This window comes from Neolamprologus multifasciatus, chromosome 7 (assembly GCF_963576455.1).
Source record: "Neolamprologus multifasciatus chromosome 7, fNeoMul1.2, whole genome shotgun sequence".
Lineage (NCBI taxonomy): Eukaryota > Metazoa > Chordata > Actinopteri > Cichliformes > Cichlidae > Neolamprologus > Neolamprologus multifasciatus.
In genome coordinates this window covers 40909474-40932863 of record NC_140445.1, presented here as the reverse complement: position 1 = coordinate 40932863, position 23390 = coordinate 40909474, and the positions used below count along the sequence as shown (strand labels likewise).

General features: G+C 39.6%; 2 protein-coding genes across 3 annotated transcripts; both read left to right on the top strand.

Annotated features, from left to right (window-relative positions):
* Positions 1-441: 441 nt before the first annotated feature.
* LOC146514920 (uncharacterized) lies at positions 442-1610 on the top strand. Of its 2 annotated transcripts, none has more exons than XM_085167450.1 (4): positions 442-506; positions 584-626; positions 813-868; positions 970-1610. In XM_085167450.1, exons 2-4 carry the CDS (start codon positions 622-624, stop codon positions 1470-1472), a joined length of 564 nt encoding a protein of 187 aa, XP_085023576.1. In that variant the 5' UTR covers positions 442-506; positions 584-621; the 3' UTR covers positions 1473-1610. The 2 variants fall into 2 exon arrangements, with proteins under 2 accessions (XP_085023576.1, XP_085023575.1); XM_085167449.1 differs by having other exon boundaries at positions 453-506; positions 798-868.
* Positions 1611-3948: 2338 nt separating this feature from the next.
* Positions 3949-22795, top strand: cry2 (cryptochrome circadian regulator 2). The gene is made up of 13 exons (XM_085167432.1): positions 3949-4260; positions 8516-8624; positions 9319-9461; positions 10457-10641; positions 10813-10901; positions 12514-12654; positions 14961-15086; positions 15386-15571; positions 15694-15845; positions 16247-16449; positions 17806-17886; positions 17987-18441; positions 20204-22795. The coding sequence occupies exons 1-12, from the start codon at positions 4103-4105 to the stop codon at positions 18433-18435; spliced, it is 2022 nt and encodes a 673-aa protein (XP_085023558.1). The 5' UTR covers positions 3949-4102; the 3' UTR covers positions 18436-18441; positions 20204-22795.
* The last annotated feature ends 595 nt before the right edge of the window (positions 22796-23390 follow it).

The window sequence follows — 23390 nt, the reverse complement described above, 5'->3', positions numbered from 1 at the left end:
GTAAACACTCCCTTAAAATTTTGGAAAACAATTCAGTTACTAAATGGAAAAGATATTAATTCAGATTCTCCCCCCCCCCCCCCCACCCCACACACACACATACATAATCAAAGATAATGAGAAATTTGACACAAAGAATGAAATACATAGTATTTTTAATAAGTATTTTATTATTTCCTAAAATTTTATTGAAACTCTAAATGCTACCTCGTGAAATGCATCTGGTCTGATTTGAAGCTGTGAGAAGGATGGATCAAAACTGTGTTGGTGATGAAAGGTTTAGAGACTTTAAGAGGACAAAATTTGGTGGAAAGACTTAAGATGGTAGAATACAAGGGAAGGGAGGGAAACATGGGGACATTTCCACAAATGAGAAGCTACCTGTTTCCAATTAACTACACAGGCAGCTGTTACCACTGAGCAATCAGTCCCCTCTGCAGCAAAGATCATATAAAATCAGCTCTTGTTGTTTCTAGTCAGTATGTGGAAGCTCCTGTTGCAATAAGGTACAGTGGTGGCAGTGCAGTGCAGTGCAGTTATTGGTCTGTTATGCATCTTATTATTTTTTGTGATCCTGTTACAGGCTCTTGGGGAGGTTGAAATACCTTACTCTACAGCAAAATGAGGTAAGTGATGCTTTAAAACATCTAAAAAAAGAGTGCCATAATCCAGCAGTGTCTGCATTAAATTCAGAAATTTGAAAAACGGTTCATGTGCAGTGATGCTTCATAGGAAGGGTGCATTTATGGGTGTGGATTGGATGATGTGTACATATCATTTTTATTTTATTTTTTAAACAACATGGTCTGCAGGTTGTTGTGGCTATTATGTCTCACTGGAAGCATCACTTGTGCACCTGTGGGAAAAGGTAAGAGTAAGAGAGACTAAACTTAAATGATTGACCAGTTAAAGTTAATGGGAACTTAAATGTATTGGCTAAGTCTTACCTTCCATTAATTTCTCTTCTAGGGCTGGGACTGAACAGTGCTGAGACACCACAAACTCTTCCTTGGTATACATTCAGGGGAACGGGGAGCGACTCTGACAAAGCACCAGAACATATTAGTAGTGGTTATGGAGTACAGAGCCGTCCTCCATATACCTTGTATGATGCTCCCGCAGCTGGTTCACTGGGCTATACAGTGGGTCAGTATGGAGCTCCAGCAGTTGGCTTTGCAGCAGGTCAGTATGGGTCTCCGGGAGGAGGTTTGGACAGATATGCAGCGGGTCAGTATCAGACAGGACCTACACAGTTTAACACTCAATCTGGCATCAACAATGACGAAAACAAGCCAGTTTTCAGTGACGTGTCTGGTCTGGAGCCAGTCTACTCCATAAGTTCCCGTTCACGCTACCACAAAGGAAGAGCGGCTTTTGCCCAAACCCGCTACACCGCCACAGAATCTCTTGGTTTGTCTGTGCCGCTATTCCCATACACCAGCTACATGTTTGCTCCTCACACTGTCTACTGAAGATCTGGGACTAGCTCTTTTGAATTGGGTTTCTTAAGCTAGTGATGGTTGATGGACTTGTCTTTACCTTGCAGGTGTTAATGTTGTGTCTCTGCTGTTTATGACTAGAAATTTGTCAATAAATGACTTTGGTTTGAATTGTTTAAATCAATTCTGATGCCTTTTGCCATGTTTCCTGAGGCAATATTCCAGAAACTGGCAGTCTTGTCACTATATTATTTATTTTTATTTAAAAACCTTAAATTTGAAAATGATCAAATGTCAAAATTTGATCCATGCAATTTAAACTAGGACAAAATAGCCTTCAAGGTGACAGTAAAGACCTTCTTATCTATAGCTTACTGCGGACACAATTGCAGGGCACAGAGGTAAGGTTAAAGGATGTTTTAACAGTCTGACTCGAGCCTTGGGAATGACAGGCAGCTTTATGATGCTTGTGCAGCAGTACCAACTCCTTGGGGCTAAGGCACGGGTGGGCAATTCCAGGCCTCGAGGGCCGGTGTTCTGCAGGTTTTAAATCTCACCTTGGGTCAACACACCTGAATCACATGATTAGTTTGTTACCAGGCCTCTGGAGAACTTCAGGACATGTTGAGGAGCTAATTTAGCCATTTAAATCAGCTGTGTTGGTTCAAAGACACATCTGAAACGGGCAGGGACACTGGCCCTCGAGGCCTGGAGTTGCCCACTCCTGGGCTAAGGACACTGCAGGAAGGTCATCTAGCTCATCTTGCAGCTGTTTGTCAAATGCAACTACAAATCTAGTTAAGAGTGGACTTCTGTAAACCAGTCCACCTCCAAGTGATAACAAGGAAAAAGCACAAAAAACCCTTATAGCTCTGAGTCTCATCTGAACTCAAAACATTCATTACAATGTTGTTCAGTAAAGATGGGCAGCTATTAGGTCTGTTCGATGCAAATTATGTGACATTACAGCCAAGGCTCAGCCATAAAGCCCTGAAACTTAACTGCTGAGAGCAAAAAGTGAGGAAAAAAAAAGAAGCGGTAAATGTAAAACAGTTTTATTTTTCAATGCCATTTTTTATGCTAAAATTGAGTGTCGCTGTTCTGGAACTATAAATACACATTTACAGATTCCTTTGAAAATTCAGAAATGTCTGTACAGATTTACCAATTTATTCAAAACATTTAAAAATTGATTACACACACACACACACATCTGCACACAAATCAAAATACACACATGCACAAAATGTTTTGCCACAATGATAGTCTTATACAACCGCTAGAAATAGAACTAATTGAGCTTGCGGAACCCTGTATTCCCCAGGTAAGGGGAGACAAGTGATGACAATTCAGAGCTCAGGCCTGAACGGGAATGTACAGTCCTTTTTTCTTTTATTTTTTTATGAAAATGATTAGCCTATCACAATGAAATAATGTTTGCTTCACATGGTACTTATAAACGTGTTGATTTCCTAGCATTTTATTTTTGGCAACAAAGAATAAATTAAGTCAGCCTCTGAATCTGCTCCCCCCCTCCTTATTTCATGATTTGGTTTGGTCCAAGTGGTGCTGATGCTGAGCATTAAAGTAAGGATGGCACCTTAAAAGTAAAGTCTGGGTTTCAAAAAAGAAAAGAGAGACAGTGGAAATTAAACTCATAGCAAGCTCCACATGAAAGAAACAGTTTGACATTTACTATCAGTTAGCTTACTTCATTTCTAACAGAAAATGTGTTCTGTTAATATAGCCAACATGCAATTGGTGCAGACAGACTCTTTCTACATATGTACGCAAAATCAATTCTCTGATAATCCACTGCCAGGCCAAACAGATCAAACCCCTGGCTCAGGCTTAGTTATAGGTGAGCTCTTATGTCAAACACTGTGTCTAATTGTAGGAGGGCCTTTGGGAATTTAGATTAAAACCTTTTTGAGTTTAACTAGGTCTAAGGACAGAGACATATTTTAGTTGGCTATACATTGTTTTAAAATTAATATCCAAAGGATTATTAAAATTATATTTCCCAATACTAAATATTATATATAAACACATTTAAGGAGTAAAAAAAAAACACAACTTTTTTATTTGGTATAAGGTACCAATCAGTGTAAACGAAATGAATGAGTAAATAAATAACATTACCATTAAAAAATAAAATGTAAAGAAAATGGCACATGTCTCAACAATCTTGAGCAAAATCAAAATCTAAGCAAAATATATATACATGTTTGCAATGTGCTATATTGCACTATATTTTAGTGCTGGAATGGTTTCCAAAATTAAACGGTGGGGCCCAAGATGATATTTGTTTTCACGGGTCCCCAAATCCCTGCAGGCACCCGTGCTGGTCTGTATCAGAAAGGTGACACAACCTCTCACCGATGCTGCCTGCATCTGCAGCTTCAACCAAGTACAAGTCTCCAGTTTTGTAATTCATGTTCACGATTTCAATTCTGTCCAACCAGCAAACCGACACAACCTAACCTATAGCCATGCCCACAGAACAGGCCACGCCCCTGAGTGTCAGTTTTCGTTTGACGGTGAGTAAAGTTTGTTGGGAGTCGTTGAGTTGTCAGTGATTTTAACCTTTTTGCTTAATTTCGCCAGTTTTTTTTTTTTTTTCTTTTTCGGATTTTACTATAACGATGGAATAACAAATAAGAATGGTGGTGAATTCAGTCCACTGGTTTCGTAAATGTCTGCGGTTGCACGATAATCCTGCGCTGCAGGAGGCCCTGAATGGAGCGGACGCAGTGCGCTGTGTTTATATTCTAGACCCCTTTTTTGCTGGAGCTGCTAACGTGGGAATCAACCGATGGAGGTTTGTGACTTCATATTGTGAACGTTTGTGGTTATTAAAGGTTAACTTAACCCAGTGAAATACAGGAAGAGCATTTACTAGGTCAATATTTACACGATCCATTACTCTTGGGCCTCTGCTCCACGTCATTTAGCTAATGCTAGCATAGAATGGAACCCGATTAATGCTGAGCGCCATTGAAGAAATACATAACTTTAACTTATCGTCGTATATCAGCCAAGTATGTCCACTTAAAAGGCGAAGTGTTTAACGTAAATTAAATCCTGTACATTCTTGTTCGGCTTACACTCAAAATTACATTAAAAAAAACACTGGAGCTAATTCTTGATGGTGTCTGAAAGGCTTCTGCTAACCAAGTTAACTTACAACAGTTTGGTACAGAAACTATGGAGACAACGATGTCCATTTAACACGAGTAAAGAAAGGTTCGCATGAAATGGCAAAGCCCGGTTAATCACGCAAGCGGAGAGAGGTGCACTATGGGAGTTGGATGTCAATTTCGATTTGCTTAGTGAGTAGCTATGCGAAAATTATTACAAAATAATTCATTGTCACGCCTGCCAAGGAAACATAGAGGTTGCTATAGTAAATTAATTGATAATGACGCTCCAACACGACATAGCTGGAATAACTGCATAAACGTCAACACTCCACCACGTTTCAGAAGAGAACGCTGTACTTTCTGTTTACTACAGGTATTTGGCAATATATAAACACATTTATCCAAAATTCCTCAAATGTCAGTGCTTCTCAAGCGCAACTGTTTGATACGTTATGTTAAAATTTATACCACTATAAAGTGTATTTTAAAATTCTATATATTTTCATAATTTTTGGTTATCGGTAATAATATTAAGGTTGTTGCATATTCATCAATTAAATTTTTTCTAGTTATAATATACTAGTGGCTTGGATATGGGTATTTGGTAATACAAATGTATCACTTATTACTTGGTTACTTGAGTATTTGGTAAATATTAAAAGGTAAAAGACAAAAAACCCCACAGGTCTTTTAAAACGAACTGCTCATTGGATTGGAATATAGAATTTATAAGGTTTTTAAGTTTAACTGCATAAATTTCTTATATGCAAAAGTAAAACAATCTCAGGTACAGTCAAAGGTCAGTCAAATAAAATAAGGTACACACGCTAATTAAATTTTGCTTTATTAGGCTTTCTTACATTAATAGAAGGCAAAAATCATTCTGACAGTATTATATCACCGGGATGAGGTAGATTTTGTGTCTGTTTATATGTATGTGTTTGTGTGTGTGTGTGTGTGTGTCTGTGTTTAAGTCAATTAGTGTATATTTTGTGTCTGTAAGCCTTTAAAGGAGTATGTTGTGGCTGCAATAAACAAAAGCAACAAAATCAGCATTGGGAAGTTTGCCTTTTGTGTTGATGCAAAAGTTTGTGCTGCTGAAAACAGCAAGTTATAATGCTGTACATGTTAGTATGTAATTATTAAGAATTATCAATACTTATGGCAACTAATTTCCCAGTCTACTAAAAAAAAAGTTTCGTTTAGAGAAAAAAAAAATTGAATAACCAACTTTCTAAAACTAAGAAACACTCAGATATTACGTTAAATTTGAGAACTGTTTAATGGACAGTGTCAAAACCAACAACAAAGATATTTGAACCCATTAATTCCATTCTTCAGTAATGAATCATGGAGCACCTCGCATTGTTTAGAGCAGGTCCCCTACTGATCAGAGGGTTAGTGGTTCAATCCTAGGCTCCTCCAGTCTGCATGCCAAGTATCCTTGGGCAAGATACTAACCCCAAGTTGCAAAATGTGATAATTACCAAAACATGCCTTAAAGACCATTGCTGCAAAAAGTAGCAGTAACACTAATTTATCCAACAAGCTGAAAAGTCATCCACTGCAAAATGAAGCCTGTTTTAAACGCGGCATATCAATGTCTCCCCACACAGCAAAGAAAACGTTAAATAAACCAGCTCCGATATCTGCCACTGTTGTTTCTGAATGTTTCTGTAATTTGAGGTCGGCACATTTTTATTTTATGGTTTTTACATGTTATAAGCACAAGAGTACCTTTTTAAGGTCATTTAATTTTTATCTTATGTATTTTTTCTTGATGTAGTTTTTTGTTGTTGTTGTTATGATATTTTGTTTGGTAAAGGTTTAATGTTGACCACTGAAAGAGACTTTCTGTGGCAGTATTGTCATTTGTGAAAAACATCTGTGTGCAAATATTGAATGGTCGATTTGAATGAGTATACCAGTGCAATTTTAGGCACTATATGATTGATTTTTTTAGGATGCTATTGAAACGTATCGCCCACAAAAAATTGCAAAATTAGATTTTCCTCATATCACCCAGCCCTAACTCCAAACAGACAAGAAGAAAAGCACTTAAAATAAACTGATCTCAATTATGATATTTAAAAAAAATCTCTTACTATAAAAGATGTTCACGTTTTAATACAATATGACAAATTAACATCCAAAAAACTAAAAAGCTGCAACTGAAATGTGTGGCACGTTGTGCTGTGGATTATGAATGATCCACACTGTTCAAAGCTGATTGACAGCTACTTTAATAAAAGTTAAAACCTAAAATAATTGAACAATTGGGGGAAACCTCGAGCCTTTCCCTGCCCAGCCAATAGTAAGTAATCTCTCCAGTGTGTCCCGGGTCTACATCAGGACCTCCTCTCAGTAGGACATTATAAGCTGCAACACCTTAGCTGGCTCATTTCAATGTGGAGGAGTAGCGCCTCTACTCTCAGCCCCTCCCATATGACTAAACCCCCGGCCTATCGTCCACCTTGAACTTAAATGTCTCTAGGGCCAGATATCAGTATGTCCCACTGCAGCGGCACATGGTCTGAGCACAGGGTGAACGGGCGTCTCAGGAGGTAATAAAAAAGGGAGTCTACCACTCACTGGATTACCAGACACTTTCTCTCCACTGTACTGTATCTGACCTCTCTCAGACAGTCTCCGGCTGATGTAGTAAATGGGGCAATCAAGTCCCCTTACCTGCTGGGACAAAACGGTCGGAGTAGCCTACTACGCACAGTTTCTGTTGCCTAAACAGATAAGCAGCTACAGCTGTGGTTTGTATATTTTAGGCTCACTGTAGATTTCCTTGCTGTAAAACAAACAGTGCTGGATTGAAGCTTTTCTTCACGTCAGACTTTGTTGATCAGCTGGTTTGATGAAGGATTCCCACCAGCTGATTCTAAGTAAAGGTTTTAATGGTGATTGTAGAAACGGACTTGCTGTTTTGGATGCTAGGAAAAACCGTCTTCTCTGTAATGGCTCTGCCGCTTTCCTCTTCATTGTGTGTGTGTGTGTGTGTGTGTGTGTGTGTGTGTGTGTGTGTGTGTGTGTGTAGATGGAATCCACTCCATATTAAACACAGTGTCTTCATCATCAGTCTTTTTGTTGAAAAATTGGGAGCTGTGTAATGTAGTCATACTTTTCATTCACAGGCATGCTCCCAAGTATGTTTCTATTACAGATCTTTTTTCTTTTTTTTTAATCACAAATGTGGATAAAGCTCTCACGTCAAAATGGTAAATGGACTGGTTCTTATATAGCACTTTTCTACTCTATCTGAGCACTCAAAGCTCTTTATACAACTTGTTCATTCACCCAATCACACAAGCACTTTTCTAGGTTTTCAGTGCTACCTAACTAACATTCATACACATTCACACTCCGATGAATGCATCGGAGAGCAACCTGGAGTTAGTATCTTGCCCAAGGATATTTGGCATGCAGACTGGAGCAGACTGGAGCAGACTGGGATCGCACCAGCAACCTTCCAGTTAGTAGGTGACCCGATTTACTACTTGAGCTTACTACCTGAGCTCAGTCATCACATGATGATGACTGAGCATTAAAGATTTTAAGTAAAGCATTGACCCAAAAAAATTGCTCAGGGTTTTTTATGTCATGTTATTTAATTTCAAATTCAAATTCAATGAATAGTTGCAGCCCGACTGAATAAGCTGCATTCCTCACTCTGAAAAAGAGTCTGGGAATCTTTCTTTTATGTTTAAGAAAAACATTGCTTTCTTGACTTTGTAAATAAAGACCACAATCACAAGAGCCAACCTTCACTTTCTACCTCCACAATGAGCCTCGGCCACCTTTTTTACTGGTTCATCGCTGTTCTTTCCTTGGACCGCTTTTCATAGATACGAACCATAGGTGCTGATCACTGCAAACTGGGAACACCCCACAAGGGAGTTTATGTTCACGTTTATGTCTGTGCAGGTTTCTCTTGGAAGCTCTGGAGGACCTGGACAGCAGTCTCAAGAAGCTCAACTCCAGGCTTTTTGTAGTCAGAGGGCAGCCTACAGATGTGTTCCCCAGGCTTTTCAAGGTCTGTATTCCTGTCAGTTGCCTCTCCTCTGTTATTCCTCATCTGCAAAGAATGTTCGGACAGTACAGATGCAGAATTTGCATGTGGGATATATTTATTTTTACATTTTTCTCACTGAAATTGCTGTTCTAATATTTTTCTGCTTCTAAAACTAGATTAAAGATCTAGAACTGAACAAGGTCACATTCATACGTCTATCATTTGCATACAAAAACCAAACCTTTCATCTATGTTTTCAATGCTTTTAGCTAATGCATTACAATTAATTTAGCTCTCTGTTAACCATTTATCTAATTGGTTTGTTATAAGGTAGCATAAAATGCTACCTTATAACAAACCAATTCAGATATCCTTTTTCTTTTAAGCTAGCCATGTGTTTCGCTGCTATCATCTGCTACCATCAGTGTGAACAGGAAACACAACAGATGAAGTGGCTGTCAAATACATTTCATTTTCTTTACTTCTTATTTCTGTTCAAACTGACCCATTTGGAGCAATCCAGTTTGGCATTATAAACCGAAGCTTGAATGCACAACTTGAATACAAAAGTTTGACTTGGTGGTCTGGGTTATAAGTAGGCACGTGGTAGATCTATACAAGACTTACAAACTGTTAAAGCCAAAGATTTAATTAGTTCTTTGATCATTGTTACTATTTAACATCCTTTTTCGAATTCTTTTATTCTTTGCTGCAGGAGTGGAACGTGACCAGGCTGACCTTTGAATATGACCCAGAGCCTTACGGGAAAGAGAGGGATGGCGCAATCATTAAGTTGGCCCAAGAATTTGGAGTGGAGACCATTGTCAGAAACTCTCATACCCTCTACAACCTAGATAGGTTTGTGTTTTCCACACAATTAGTCTATTTCTAGTGGTATCCCCACCACAAACGCAGGTATTATGCAACTCCATTTAGCCTCTTCCTTCCTGTATCAGCAGTCCATTCTTGTATAACGACAGGAGCTCTTTATTGACAAGTGTTTGAGAAGTCATTTTAAAAAGTAATTCTTTTACCTTAACAAAAGGTAATGAATAAGTCTTCATAGTCTGCTGTAACCAGTATTTGATAGCAAGCTTATGGACTTAGGTATCATTTTCCTTTTGTTTGTTTGTTTTTTTTAACTTGTTAATCCAATTCTCAGTTACGTATAGTCAAGCTCATTTGGAAAATGACAATTTTGACCTCATACAACAACAACAGTGGCTTTAAAATTAAGCAGTTGTGAATTAAAGTGTCGACCTGCACCTTTAATACTGAAACTGATGACTGGGTTTCCTGCCTTGAGGTGATGTCCTAGATTTAGCTTCTGCTGTCTTTGGTTGATACTTGAATACCTTCCTTAGTTTTGTATTCAGGAAGTGAATCACATGCTCAGTCAAACTGAACTCAAGTGACTGACTAATCCTATAACAAATATGTGAAATTAATCAGCTAGCTGATTAAACACAGATGCTCTTGCAAACTTACATCTTAAGAACAGTTCATTAATAGTTTTGTTTATTAACTGTTGTAACATTACTCAGTGTTTTCCTTGGTTAATATCACTGCGTGGTTCACCTAGAAAATAATTTCCTGATGGCTTTTTGGTACCAACAACTGGCAACTCACTCAATACAGTCTGTCCCTAATCATTAAAAAATGTGGTAATGTCAGTGTTACATCAGGGCGCACCAATTGACCATTGCTTTTAATCACTTGTTCAAAGGCTGATCATAGTGTTGTCACGCCGTGTGTATTTCCCAGACTTCTCTGCCAGAGAGGCCACTGGTAAACTGATACAGATATGTTGCTGTGTGTTACTCAAATTTTCTTCCTTTTCTGTTTTGCTACAGGATAATAGAGATGAACAACAACAGTCCTCCTCTGACGTTTAAGCGTTTTCAGACTATTGTGAGCAGACTGGAGTTGCCTAGGAGACCTCTGCCTCCCATCACTCAGCAACAAATGGACAAATGTCACACCAAAATAGGAGACAACCATGACCAGCTATACAGTATCCCTTCTTTAGAAGAATTAGGTATGCATAATTTATGTTTTCACGTAAAGTTTTTCTATAACATTTATGTTTTTAATCTGATTTTAAGAAAAATAATTAATGGTTTGCACACTACACAACTCTACTTTCCTTATTTATTGAATCTAAAGTTAACACATTGATCTGTATTTGAACTTATTTTGATGTGCCCAGGTTTCAGGACAGAGGGTTTACCTCCAGCTGTGTGGCATGGAGGAGAGTCTCAGGCATTGGACAGACTCGGTAAACATCTGGACAAAAAGGTAAAGCTAAAGTCAAAGTGCTTTAATTGGTCTAATCCAGAATCCAGGAGTTTATTTTGAATGCTAAGTTGCATTGGCTGATTTTTTTGTTTCTTTGTTTGTTTGTTTACTTTTGCCCTGCTTGTTCGTAAACATTCAGTAAATTTCCACAGAATAGGGATAAATTAGTAATTTGACAGTGTTGCCTCCTTGCTCTGCTATTCATACCTACTTACCTGGTAATCTCCGGATGTGATGCAAGTTTTTCCGTGTACGATGGTTAAAATGGCTTTATCGTAACAATCGCGTATACAAGATGGCTGCTGTGTTTGCTTCAGATTACTCCTCACCCCCTACCCACCCCTGTTGCTTGTCACGTGCTCCATAATGTTGTGCTGTGGACATTTATGTGCTTTCTGTGTAGAGGAGGTTTTTTGTTTTCTTTTCTCATGCTGTCCTCCCATAGGAGCCCAGCATGAGTAGAGATCTCTTTTTTTCCCTCTTGGACTTTCCCATTGTTGTGTATATTTCAGTGTTTTTCCGTAATACTACCGATCTCCGACCTGTCTCCCCATGTGATGTCTGTGTTGTGTATGTAAGGCCCTGCAGTGCCGTTTCACTGCAGGGCAACTTGCATGTGACAAATAAAGTTTTCTCAAATCTTGAGTCTTGTATAAGTTGCCATGGCAACATTAAGCCTGTTTGCATGTAATTCACTGAGTTTTTTTTTCTTCTCACACACACTGCGAATGCATCAAACATTTTTAAGTTCATTTGTTTAACTTTTGTCTCATGAATTCTTGCTTGATGTAGTTTTTTTGTTGCTATGATCTTTTGTTTATTAAAGGTCTAGTGTTGACCACAGGAAGAGACTTACTGTGGCAGTATTGTCATTTATGAGAAACTTGTGTGTGCAACTGATGGTTTTTGTATTCAAAGTAGAAAAAAACCATTGAATGGTTGATTTGAATGAGTATGCCAGTGCAATTTCAGCCACTATATGGTTGAAAATAACATTTGTTTTTGTAGTTTATTTAAACATATGGTGATATATATCGTATATTGTGATATAGCCAAATAATATCATGATTGTGACTCCATGAGGCTTTCATTGATATACTTTTTTTTTTTCCATTGTAATTTGTTTGTGAATCACTCCCTACTTTGACTCCTGAAAGCCTTAGTGTCTTTATTCGCTCTGTTTGTATCCAGTCATGCTGTTTACCTGTAGCAATTAATTTAGAGTTACTACACATATTTCTGTAAGCATTACACAGCTAGTCTTGTCTTGCTTCTTTTCAGTTTTTACCCCTCACACGTAAAAGGCTGATGAGATATTTGCGTGACCCCACTTGGGTTGGAGAGAATATATCATAAGATATAAAGTACTTTTTGGCATAGTGGTTGGACAGTCATAATTTAAGTGTTGTGGAGAGCATGGATAGCTAAGTTTGTAAATGTGATAACTCAAGAATGAGGTGCGGTAGGAGCTTCAAATTCATATCATAGGTGTATCTGCTAGGAGGCTGAGGGGTCACACTGGTGGAGTCAAGCTTTTTTTTTTCTTTTTTTCTTTCACATGATACAGCCACAGCTTGAAGATGATGATTCCTGATTGTGTCTGTCTCTTTAGGTGTGGGTAACCAGCTTGGAGCACTCCCGTGTTAACACCTGCTCTCTATATGCCAGTCCTACCGGTCTCAGCCCCTACCTGCGTTTCGGGTGTCTGTCCTGCAGAGTTTTGTACTACAACCTGAGAGAGCTCTACATGAAGGTACTGTCACAGATAAAATGACTCAAAACAACCGAAGTGTGGTTTAAAATGTCTTCAATTAATATTCATCTAAAAAAGGCCTTAAAAATGTTACATTGACCTAAATTTGTATTGGATAGTTATTGCATGTTTCTCTTGACTACATCAGAACTTCCAGCAGACAGTGATTCAGTTTATTTTTTAAGGTATTTATTAGTTTAAAAAAAAAATGTAATTTTTTTAAAATTACTTTTGCCAAGGAGTTCCCCTGTTTAAGAAGAGGCACTGAGGGGTGTGCTCCTACAGCAGGGGGATTACACTCTCTCAGCCTCTGGGAAAGTCTATGCAAGGGTATTGGAGTGGAGAGTCCATCTGTTTGTAGAGTCTTGGATTCTGGGGGAATAATCTGGATTTTGTCCTCCTTGCGGACCTCTGGACCAGCTCTAAATCCTTTCGAAGATATTCGAGGGTGTCTGGGAGTTTGTCCAACCAGTTAAAGAAATGATTTGTTGACATGGAAAAGACATTTGACTGAGTCCTTTGACGTATCCAGTGGGGGGTGCTTCGCAAGTATGGGATCTCTGGCCCATTGTTACTGTCCATTCGTTCCCTGTAAACAAGAGCTTTATTCCTATTGATGGTAGTAACTTTTCACTACTGATATACAGCAGTGACAGTGGAGTGTCATTTGGACTGGAGAGGTGTCGTCTAATGGTAACGAAGAGAGGGAAGGTAGTCAGAACTGAGGGGATTGAACTACCACAAGGCAACATTGCAGACAATGAGGACAGCTACAAGTACATGGGAATCCCGCAGGCAAATGGGAACCACGAAGAGGTCGCTAGGAAACGCGCAACCACTAAATACCTGTAGAGAATCAGGCAAGTCCTAAAAAGTCCTAAAAAGTCCACTGAATGGGAAGTACAAGAGCTGGGTTATCAACACTTACACCATGCCTGTGATCAAGTAATCAAGGAGGAGATGGAAGCCAATGGTGTCAAGACAAGGAAGCTACTCACCATGCATGGAGGGTTTCACCCCTAATCCAGCACCCTGAAACTGTGCACCAAGCGGAAGGAAGGAGGCCAGACACTAGTAAGTGTTAGTACCACGATCAAGGATGACACAACGAACATCCATAAGTACATCAGGAAGATGTCCATGTCCAACCGCATGCTTAATGAATACTTGAGGAAGCAGAAACCCAAAAAAGAGGAGCAAGAGGAAGAATCCTCATGGAAGAACAGGCCCCTGCACGGTATGTACCACCGGCAGATAGGATTTCTGGATGTCAGCCACTTCCTCTATCAGTCGCTGGACAAAGCTGGACTGATAGACAGCACGGAGGCACTAATCATGGCAGCACAGGAACAAGCACTGAGCACAAGATCCATAGAGGCTGGGGTCTATTACACCAGGCAAGACCCCATGACAAAATGATAGTGGCTAACTAACCGGACATAGTGCTGGTAGACAAGTAGATGTAGTGATTCCGAATGACTGCAACATCAGGAAAAAGGAAAACGAGAAGTGCCAACTGCTCACAGAAGAGCTCAAGAAGATGTGGAAGGTGAAGGTAACAGTGGCCCCAGTGGTAGCTGGAGCACTTGGTGTGGTGACTCCCAAACTAGGCGAGTGGCTCCAGCAGATCCCAGGAACAACATTGGAGATCTCTGTCCAGAAGAGCGCAGTGCTAGAAACAGCTAAGAAACTGTGCAGAACCCTCAAGTTTCCAGGCTTCTGGTAGAGGACCTGACCTGGAGGATAGACCGCCCGCAGGGGCGAGAGGGGAATTTTTTTTAAAATAATGTTATATATTAGATTTATCATCTTTTTTTTTTTATTATGTTTGTCTCCTTCTCCATGGCTCTGTACTTGCTCTTCAGCCTCTTTCCACTCAACTCAAGTCTTTCTACTGAAATCCTGGTCACTGTTAAAAGCATGACAGCTCCCCAAAAACGAAGCCAAAATGTCTCTATCACCCTGTGGTGTCTGGCTGCAGATTAGGTCATAAATGCTGTCTCCTCGATGTTATCTGATGGGAGTGGGGTCAGTCTAAAAAATTTTTTTAAAAAGTTCTCCTCAGATAAATTTTTCACAAAGATGCTTTCTGCAACAGGCTGGGCTCTTCTTCAGATCGTTTCCAGGGCTGATTTTTAAATATGTGCAAAAAGTAACATGCTGCTGTCTCTCTCCTCACATGTAAGGACAGTAACACGAATTGAGAAAAGCTTGCACTTCAATAACCCCTCATTAATGGGGTTTTAACACAGTGTTAACTGAAGATGAATTACTTTCTCATCCCAGTTTTTCTGTTCTTCCATCAGGTCCGCAAACGCTGTACTCCTCCTCTGTCCCTGTTCGGCCAGCTCTTATGGAGGGAATTCTTTTACACTGCAGCCACCAACAACCCAAACTTTGACCGTATGGATGGAAACCCCATCTGTGTCCAGGTGAACCTTTGCAGGGAGGGGATGTGTAAATAAGCATTACTGTAGGTAAAAGAGTTATTAGCACCTGTCTCTAGATAAAGTGGCACAAACTGACATTTTATAATAAGCCCCCCCCCCCCCCCCCCCCCAAAAAATAAATAAATAAAATAAATAAGATAAACAGCTGCATTATCAATTTTGGAACCAGGTGAGAGTGACTGAAAAGTTGATTTCTCAGCTTATAAGTACAGGTAACATGTTTATCAGCCTAAATATATGTCTAAACACAGTTACTTACTATGTAACATGTTTGTTTCCAGATCCCATGGGACCAGAACCCAGAAGCACTGGCCAAGTGGGCTGAGGGTCAGACTGGTTTCCCCTGGATCGACGCCATTATGACCCAGTTGAGACAAGAGGGCTGGATCCACCACCTGGCGCGGCACGCTGTGGCCTGCTTTCTCACCAGGGGAGACTTGTGGATCAGCTGGGAGAGCGGCATGAAAGTAGGACTGTCTGTTTTTTCATTCAATCTGAAACCTGTTGTCTCTCAGGTGATGAACAGGTAAATTGACCTTATAAGACACGGTAACAGTGCTCCCTGCAATCTGGTTCTGTGTTCCTGCAGGTGTTTGAGGAACTGCTGCTGGATGCAGACTGGAGTGTGAATGCTGGTAGCTGGATGTGGTTGTCCTGTAGTGCTTTCTTTCAGCAGTTCTTCCACTGCTACTGTCCTGTTGGCTTCGGAAGGAGAACTGACCCGACGGGAGACTACATCAGGTATCTCGTACCATCACATTCTGAACGCATCATTACCTCTGAAGGGAGGTAGCATGTAATCAATTCTGTTTACTTGTTAGTCTGTTTTATGACAGTCTAGCATCCAAAGTTTTCAAGATATAATTTCCAAATTTTGTGTTATATTATATACCAATAACAGCTCAAAACATTGTGCACATGAGGACCAAATTGCTTCTTTTTTTGTCCAATATAAGCTTGACGTCAGGGACTTTTGAGCATGTAGATAACTGATGTCGTAATGCACTCATGTGAAAAGGGTTAAAATGTCTATAAATTCTGAAATGGATGATTAAGCTCTGCTATAGGCTGACTTAAAGTGATTTGAAGTGAAACACATGCCATATTAAAGTTCAGATTATATTCTTTTGAAATCTCTGCAGGCATTACATCCCCATTCTTAAGGACTACCCGAACCGGTATATCTATGAGCCATGGAACGCCCCTGAGTCACTACAGAAAGCAGCCAACTGTGTGGTGGGAGTGGATTACCCCAAACCTATGATCAACCATGCAGAGAGTAGTAGGCTCAACATTGAGAGGATGAAACAAGTTTACCAGCAGCTTTCCCACTACAGAGGACTCAGTAAGTCATCATACCAAAGGGCAAAGTGTGCCACTCCCTTCATGCTGAGATTGGTTTGGATTAGGGCAGTGCAATATGAGTAGAATCTCACTGGTCCTGGTATAAGAATTTGTTTCCCTGGATTGCGACATATATCACATCACAGTGCATTTTCTGTACATATATTACATAGTTAATGTAATTATTACATTGAAAGCACTATTTCTGTTTTACATTTAAATAAATCAAAAATGAAATGAACTTGGGGGCTTATGTGGCATTATCCCGTAGTGATACATGCTACATGACCCTATGCAGTCACGCAATTACTTCCCTGAGGCCTCTGCCTTTCATTACTGCTCCTGTATGTTTGTCAGGAATCTAGCTTGTGTACAAACACTGACTGCAGAGTGTCCTGTCTCGGTTGAAGTGCACCATTAAGCTAATACAGGGATGTGTTGGGTGTACAGACCATTCCACTCTAAAAACTGCACAATAATGCAACGCAACAAAAATGTCCATTATGAAAACTCAAAATGGCATTATAACAGTTGCTCTCCTACTGCTATAAGAAGAATAGCACCTCAAGATTTTTTTAAGTGTGGGCCTAACCCCGCTGCAGGACATTGTTTCTTGAAAATTCCATCAGTAATTCATTGTAGGAATGTGCAATTCAAATAAGAGAGAGGCTTCTGTGGATTGACTTCTATTAGACATAATTTGTTTTTGCATTCATGCACCTCACAGATGGTAACAGTAGCAGCATGACATGACAGTTGTCTGTCGATAACCTGAACAGACTGACAAAAAACAGACACCCCAAGTCAAAATATACAGACACCCCAGGCCCGATTTAACAATCCAAGAAGGCGTCAGTTAAACAGAAGAATCTGTACTGATACTGTTGTGTGCCTGTGACTTGCTAAATAAGCCATATGCAGAGCTGAATCCGATTGAGATGCTGTGGCATGACCTTAAAAAGGTGGTTCATGCTCGAAAAACCTCTAGTGTGGCTGAATTAAAACAATTCTCTAAAGATGAGTGGACCAAAATCTCTCCACAGTGCTGTGAATGACTACCAGTTATCACAAACGCTTGATTGCAGTTGCTGCTGTTAAGTGTGGCGCAACTAGTTATTAGGTTTAGGGGGCAATCACTTCACACAGGGCCATTTAAGTTTGGATTTTTTTCCTCTTAATAATAAACACCTTTGTGCATGGAGGGAGTGTCATGTCATTATCTACCAATGACAGTGCTACCACAGTATATCTCGGCATAACAAATAATTGGGACAATATAAGAAGATCTATCACTTTATCATTAGACAGGACATTAAATCAACATTGCACTTATAAAGTATGTATGTGTGTATGTTAGGTCTGCTAGCATCTGTACCAACAATCCAGGAAGAAGCAGAGCCACCGATGACTGATGAGTCCCAGACCAGCAGTGGCCCAGGTCGGAAGAAACAAAGAACCAAGATTCATTTTCTCCCTAAAAAGAATGTTCACAAATAAACTGTACGCAATTTGCTCATTATTGTTTTCTGTTTTCTTAGATTCTCCTCAAAGAGTTCCTGCAAACACAGAGGGAGCTGGCTGCTATGAAGCTCCTGATTCTTCGACAGTCTGTCCATCCTCCACATCAGCCCCACATCCAGACCAGGAGTACCAGGCTCCTTGCATCTCCTCAGGTTGCCACACTGATACCAGTCATCCTCCTTCCCTTTCCTCAATACAGGGACACAGCCCACCGTTAAAGTCCAAACCGTGCTCCCCTTCATCTTCTTGTTCATCTCAGTCATCCTCATTGGGAACAAAGAGAAAAGGCCTTAGCCGCAAGGTGCGACGTGGCCAGAGGCAGCGAGGGCGACAGTACTGCACTCTAACAGCTCGCGAGGAGGCTACAGGACAAGAGGAGACGATGGAGGAGGACATGGAGCAGGATGAGGAAAGAATGGAGGAGGAAGAGGAGACTTGTGCAGAAACTGCAGCACAGCTAGAGTGATAAAAGGTGAAACATTTGGTGTCTGCGTTTGTATTCAATACATAGAAACAAATAATTATGTACAAAATGTGGATTTTGTTGCCAGTGACTGATATGCAAGCTCAGCAAAGTCACCAAAAGAAATGAGAACAATCCTGAAAAGTTGAAGTTAAGATATCTGCTAAAAAAAAATCATGTCACACATTCTAATATGGCATTGCAGTACCTTTAGCTTTTATGTTGTATGCTATTGCATTACTTCAATAAGCTTGTGCATTGTCACATTTCTGGAGGGGAGTCAAGAACCGGTTGTCCCATTCCTTAGAAAATTGTTAGTCTGCTTGTTTGTCGATCTCACGTATCAATTCTAGTTGCACTTGCACTACAATCAGGTGATTTCAGTTTGTGTGTTGGAGGAGGATATTACCAGTGCAGTGAATATGGATATAACATTAAATTTTTATTGCACAAAAAGACAAGAGCACAGGGTAAGTTTAACCTGATCCAGGACAGAAACTGCTGCATTATACTGCTTCAGAATATCACGTTGCATAATCTACCAGACCTAATAGAAAACAATATCCCTGTGTGCTCTGGTGAAATGGCCTGATGAGGTTTGGGCCAGTCACTCAAACAGGACCTTAAGGTAGAAGGTCATTATTATATTCCATATGCCCTGTCATCGGGTTATAGTGAGCTGCCTGGAGCAGCTCCATCAGTGGGATGTGTCTCAAACTCCTGGCTTCCAACCCCTTCAACACTCCTGCCCCTACGTTCATGTTGCTCTCAGTGGGTGGGGCACAGTGTCCTTAGCTGCCAGGGCCTGGGGAAAAACAGCAAATGTGGCACTACATACAATATATTGTTTAGCTTGTGTTTGGGGCCTCTGAAGCAGCCGGTCATGATGGAGATGGACCCTAGAGCCTCCTCCTCTGGGCTGAGACTGAGTGACTGCCTGCCACTGGTTGCAGCAGTCCCACTGGCCCTATGTGTATGCGTAGTGCTCTCTCGGCTGGGTGTTCCTCTGCCAGCGTCCCCACTGGGTCCAAGCCAGCTGGGCATTGGCAGTGGACCCATTCAGTGCCTGGTAGAAGTCCCTCCACAAACTGCTCCAACACAATCAAGTGAAACAGGTTATTTGTTATAGTTATTTATTATATACACGAGTAGTCAACTGACCTCATTTTTTGGGGCATATAATGACTTGAAGCTCAAAATAATCAAAATATTTGGTAATACAAATGCAAAACGGAAACACTTAGGCATCATCCTGAGAAGTTTTACTTACTGTACAAACATTAACATAAACAAGGTATCAATGCGATGCACTAACTTGACTGTCAAAAACTGGCCCGTTCAGAGTGGACGTTACAGCTCCAGGGTGCTGGCATTTTAAATGCTGACGCACTGCAATAGTGCTGTCATGGAGGGAAACCTTAGATTTGATTTCAGGAGATGACCTGACCTCTCCTTTTATTTTTCAGGGTATTTATCCTGGACTTTTTGTCTTTTATTACATGGATTATTTACCTAATAAATCCTAATAGTTCAGTACATGTATATTCTTTATGTATGAGCTGTTCAACTTGAGCCTGACTTTTCTTGTGTGTAAAATAACTGAGTCTCTTTCTCACAAAGAGGGTTATAGGTTATTAATCTGCGTATCAAAATGCTCTTACCTTTACTACGCGGCAAAGACGTGAATTCTATTGCTGATTATTATTTTATTACTTTTTATAATTGTTTTTGTTTTACAATTTTAAAATCTTTCCTGCTGTTTTTTCTTCAGGTGGAATGTAAAAGAAGAATGAGGGAAGAAATAAATCCCGCACACCGGGACACGTAAAGACACACAAAGAACAATCTTCTGGACATGTGGATAAATACAAACAGAAGCATGTATACAACACTAGTGAAAGATGTACAAAAGCATTTAGATCCTACTTCAGTCAAGAGAAATGCTAAAAAGCTGTCTAGATGAGATTTTAATAATATCATTAAAAGTAACTTGACTGAAACTGATTCCAGCATGTGGACGTTCATTTCCCTCAGAAATTCTTAAGTATGAGTAAACGTTTGTAGAATTCCACCTCTGAAGCACACGGTGAATAAGAAGCAATGTCAACTTCTTCACACTGAAGCCATACAACACACAGTGGCACTTGTTCTTCCCTTAGCACTCAATGTGTCTGTCATATTTCTGCACTCGACAATCTCTAAGGTGAGATGACGATTTTGCATACTTGTAGTGACAATAGTGACTTGTTACTATGCTTTACAAGGTTTAACGAGTGTTGATCTGAATCGCAAACTAAATGAAGATGAACAAGTAAAGCTAAGTATGCCGGAAACCATCTTGTGCTCAAGAACTTCAACGTCACTTCTTCAAGTTCAACCTGACATAGGCCAGCCATCTTGCGAGTTCACAATTATATTTTGTACAAGGATGATTAGCAGTAGACAACTGTGCACTTGTCGTAGCATGGAGAACCGTTCCAGTTAAGAACTGGTACCACAGTCTTCATCTTTAACTACAGCTGCAGGTATCAGCCCACCAAAAGCTTCCGGCAACTTTTACTGGGTTATACGCTAGGTTCAGATTTTGCAGCATCCCGATATTCCCTTTAAAGGAAAGACCAAGGGTAGATTGGCTTTATTTTGTGCACTGTATAAAGCTGTATCTTCAACTTTTTGCCATCTTTTCTTAGCAAAGACTGAGCATTAGCCCATGTAACATGGATTTTCTTGTCAAAGAAACAGATTATAAAAAAGCGGGTGCTCTCGCCCAAGTTAAGTCTAGTTGTTAAAGCTCAAACACCTTAAGAACTGAAGTTGCTGTAACACATACAGCCAAATTCAAAAAAGTTTTGGGGGCTTTTTTGGTTTTTGTAAATAGTTTTGATGAAGAAAAGCACCAAGACTTCTTTTTTTTCTACACAGACGTGAAATGGTTTTATGCTCATGTTGAGCATTAAATCAGCTGTTTTTTTTTCTTCTTCTCAGTCTGAATCTTGCATGTGGCTTCAGTGTGAAGACAGTCTTTAGGAGGCACTTGTTTACACAGTTGCTCCAAGCTCCAACTGTTTGTAAATACTGTAAATCCCCAATTTTGAATATATCTGATATTTTTTGTTACTAACTGTGGTAACTAGGGAATTGGCTAATATTTGATTGTCTATGAATCCTTCGTGTATTTGGTGGTTTGTGGAAAAAAATGGCAAATGGCTGACTGAATATGACAGTGGATCCTGTAGATATGGTGCAGGGGGATGGCAGGCATGAAAGAGAGTCATTTTCCTCTGTGGCAACTTAAGATCCTGCTTGTGTCACCTGAATATAGCAGAAACAAGTGTTGTGCTTTTCTCCTCACATTTATCTGTTTGTATATAAAATTAAAGATCATAACCTGTCTATTTTGCTAGAAATAGTATGGAGGGGTTTTCATAAAGGCTCATGGCTGCCCAGAGTGTCCACTAGAGGGCAACACCAGATCCAGCAGTGAGTGTACTACAGTGATTCCACAGCTTGTTTTTTCTCTTAGCCTGCAGGAATAATAATAACGATAATAATAATAATAATAATAATAATAATAATAATAATAAAAAAGTAAAACTGACTATCATTCTCTTGTTTCCTTCAACCAACAATTTTTAAAAGAAAGTGTTTTACTTTTTGAATAAATAGGATTAGCCTAATCGCTTTCTTTCACCAGCAAAGTTCAAAGATCTTCAGGATCATGGCTCAACAGCTATGAATAAGTAAAGTGACACACATCGGTACAGCCTGAAATAATTTTGCACTTGATATATTATCTGCTGATTATTAGTAATTAAAAAAAATTCTAGGTGACAACTTTATATATAACTTTACAACTTTAGCATAAAATATTTTTAGGAATAATTAGTCACTTTGCCAAAACAAATTGCAGTAAATTGTATTTTTTTTTTAAGTCAGCTACCATAGACATCTCCAACTTATATTGATAGACAGAAATAAAAGATTACTTCAATAAAAGATGTACTTTTCCTTTGTGTCAAACAAATCTCCGTAAATGTAATTAGTAAATATAATTATGAAGTCTATTTATATGCACATGTTTGTGTAAAACAAAAGAGGTAAATTTGAAAACCATGCATAAGTCAAATTTGCCTGCAGGAGACTGGGCTGGAGAAAAAACAAGTGGAAACTGTACGCTGGCCAGAAAAGTTCAGTTCCAACTTTTCCTAGAAGCAACAGCAGTGCTGACATGCTGGTGTGCTCCTTCACATTCTACTTGCTGACAGCATAATGTGTTGCCTGAGTCCAGCATGAAATACTTGGATATTTATTTGTTTTGTATTCTAAACATAATGTTTATTTTCATTAAAACTGATGAAAAGTTGCCACTGGAATGTGTGTGGGTTTTTCTTTGTTTGATTTTAATAATGTGCTCTCAGCATAAAAGGATTGGAGCTCTGTAGCAAGGAAACCATAAAAGGATTCCTTGCTACAGAGAAATGCCTTTTCCAAGTCCAAAAAACACGTGTGGACTGCTTGGGTAAAATCGCATGCACCCAAAATATCCTTGAGAGGATAAAAAGCTGGTCCAGATTGAGGAGTGTTCCTCTGCTGTGTCTGTAGAAAGCTCTGTATAAATAAACTTCAACTCAGTTTACTTACCCATTTGAAATCAGCAGCATCCCACCACCACTGTAAACAGTGTTCAGAATAACGCTTCTCCCTTTGTATGAATCACTGCCAGAGCCACAATCTGTTCCAATCCCAAGTTAACCCAACACTTACTGATGTCATTTGCTCTTACACTGTGTTTTGTAGAGACATGATTAGTCTTTCTATGCAAGTCTTTCCCTTTTTCTTTTTAATAAAATACCCTAGTAATTAACCATTGGTGACTAAATCTGTGAAGTCCATCATACAGAAAAGGAATCTTGGTTCTAAACATAGTACTGTGGTGGTTTGCTTACCAAGGAGGCTCA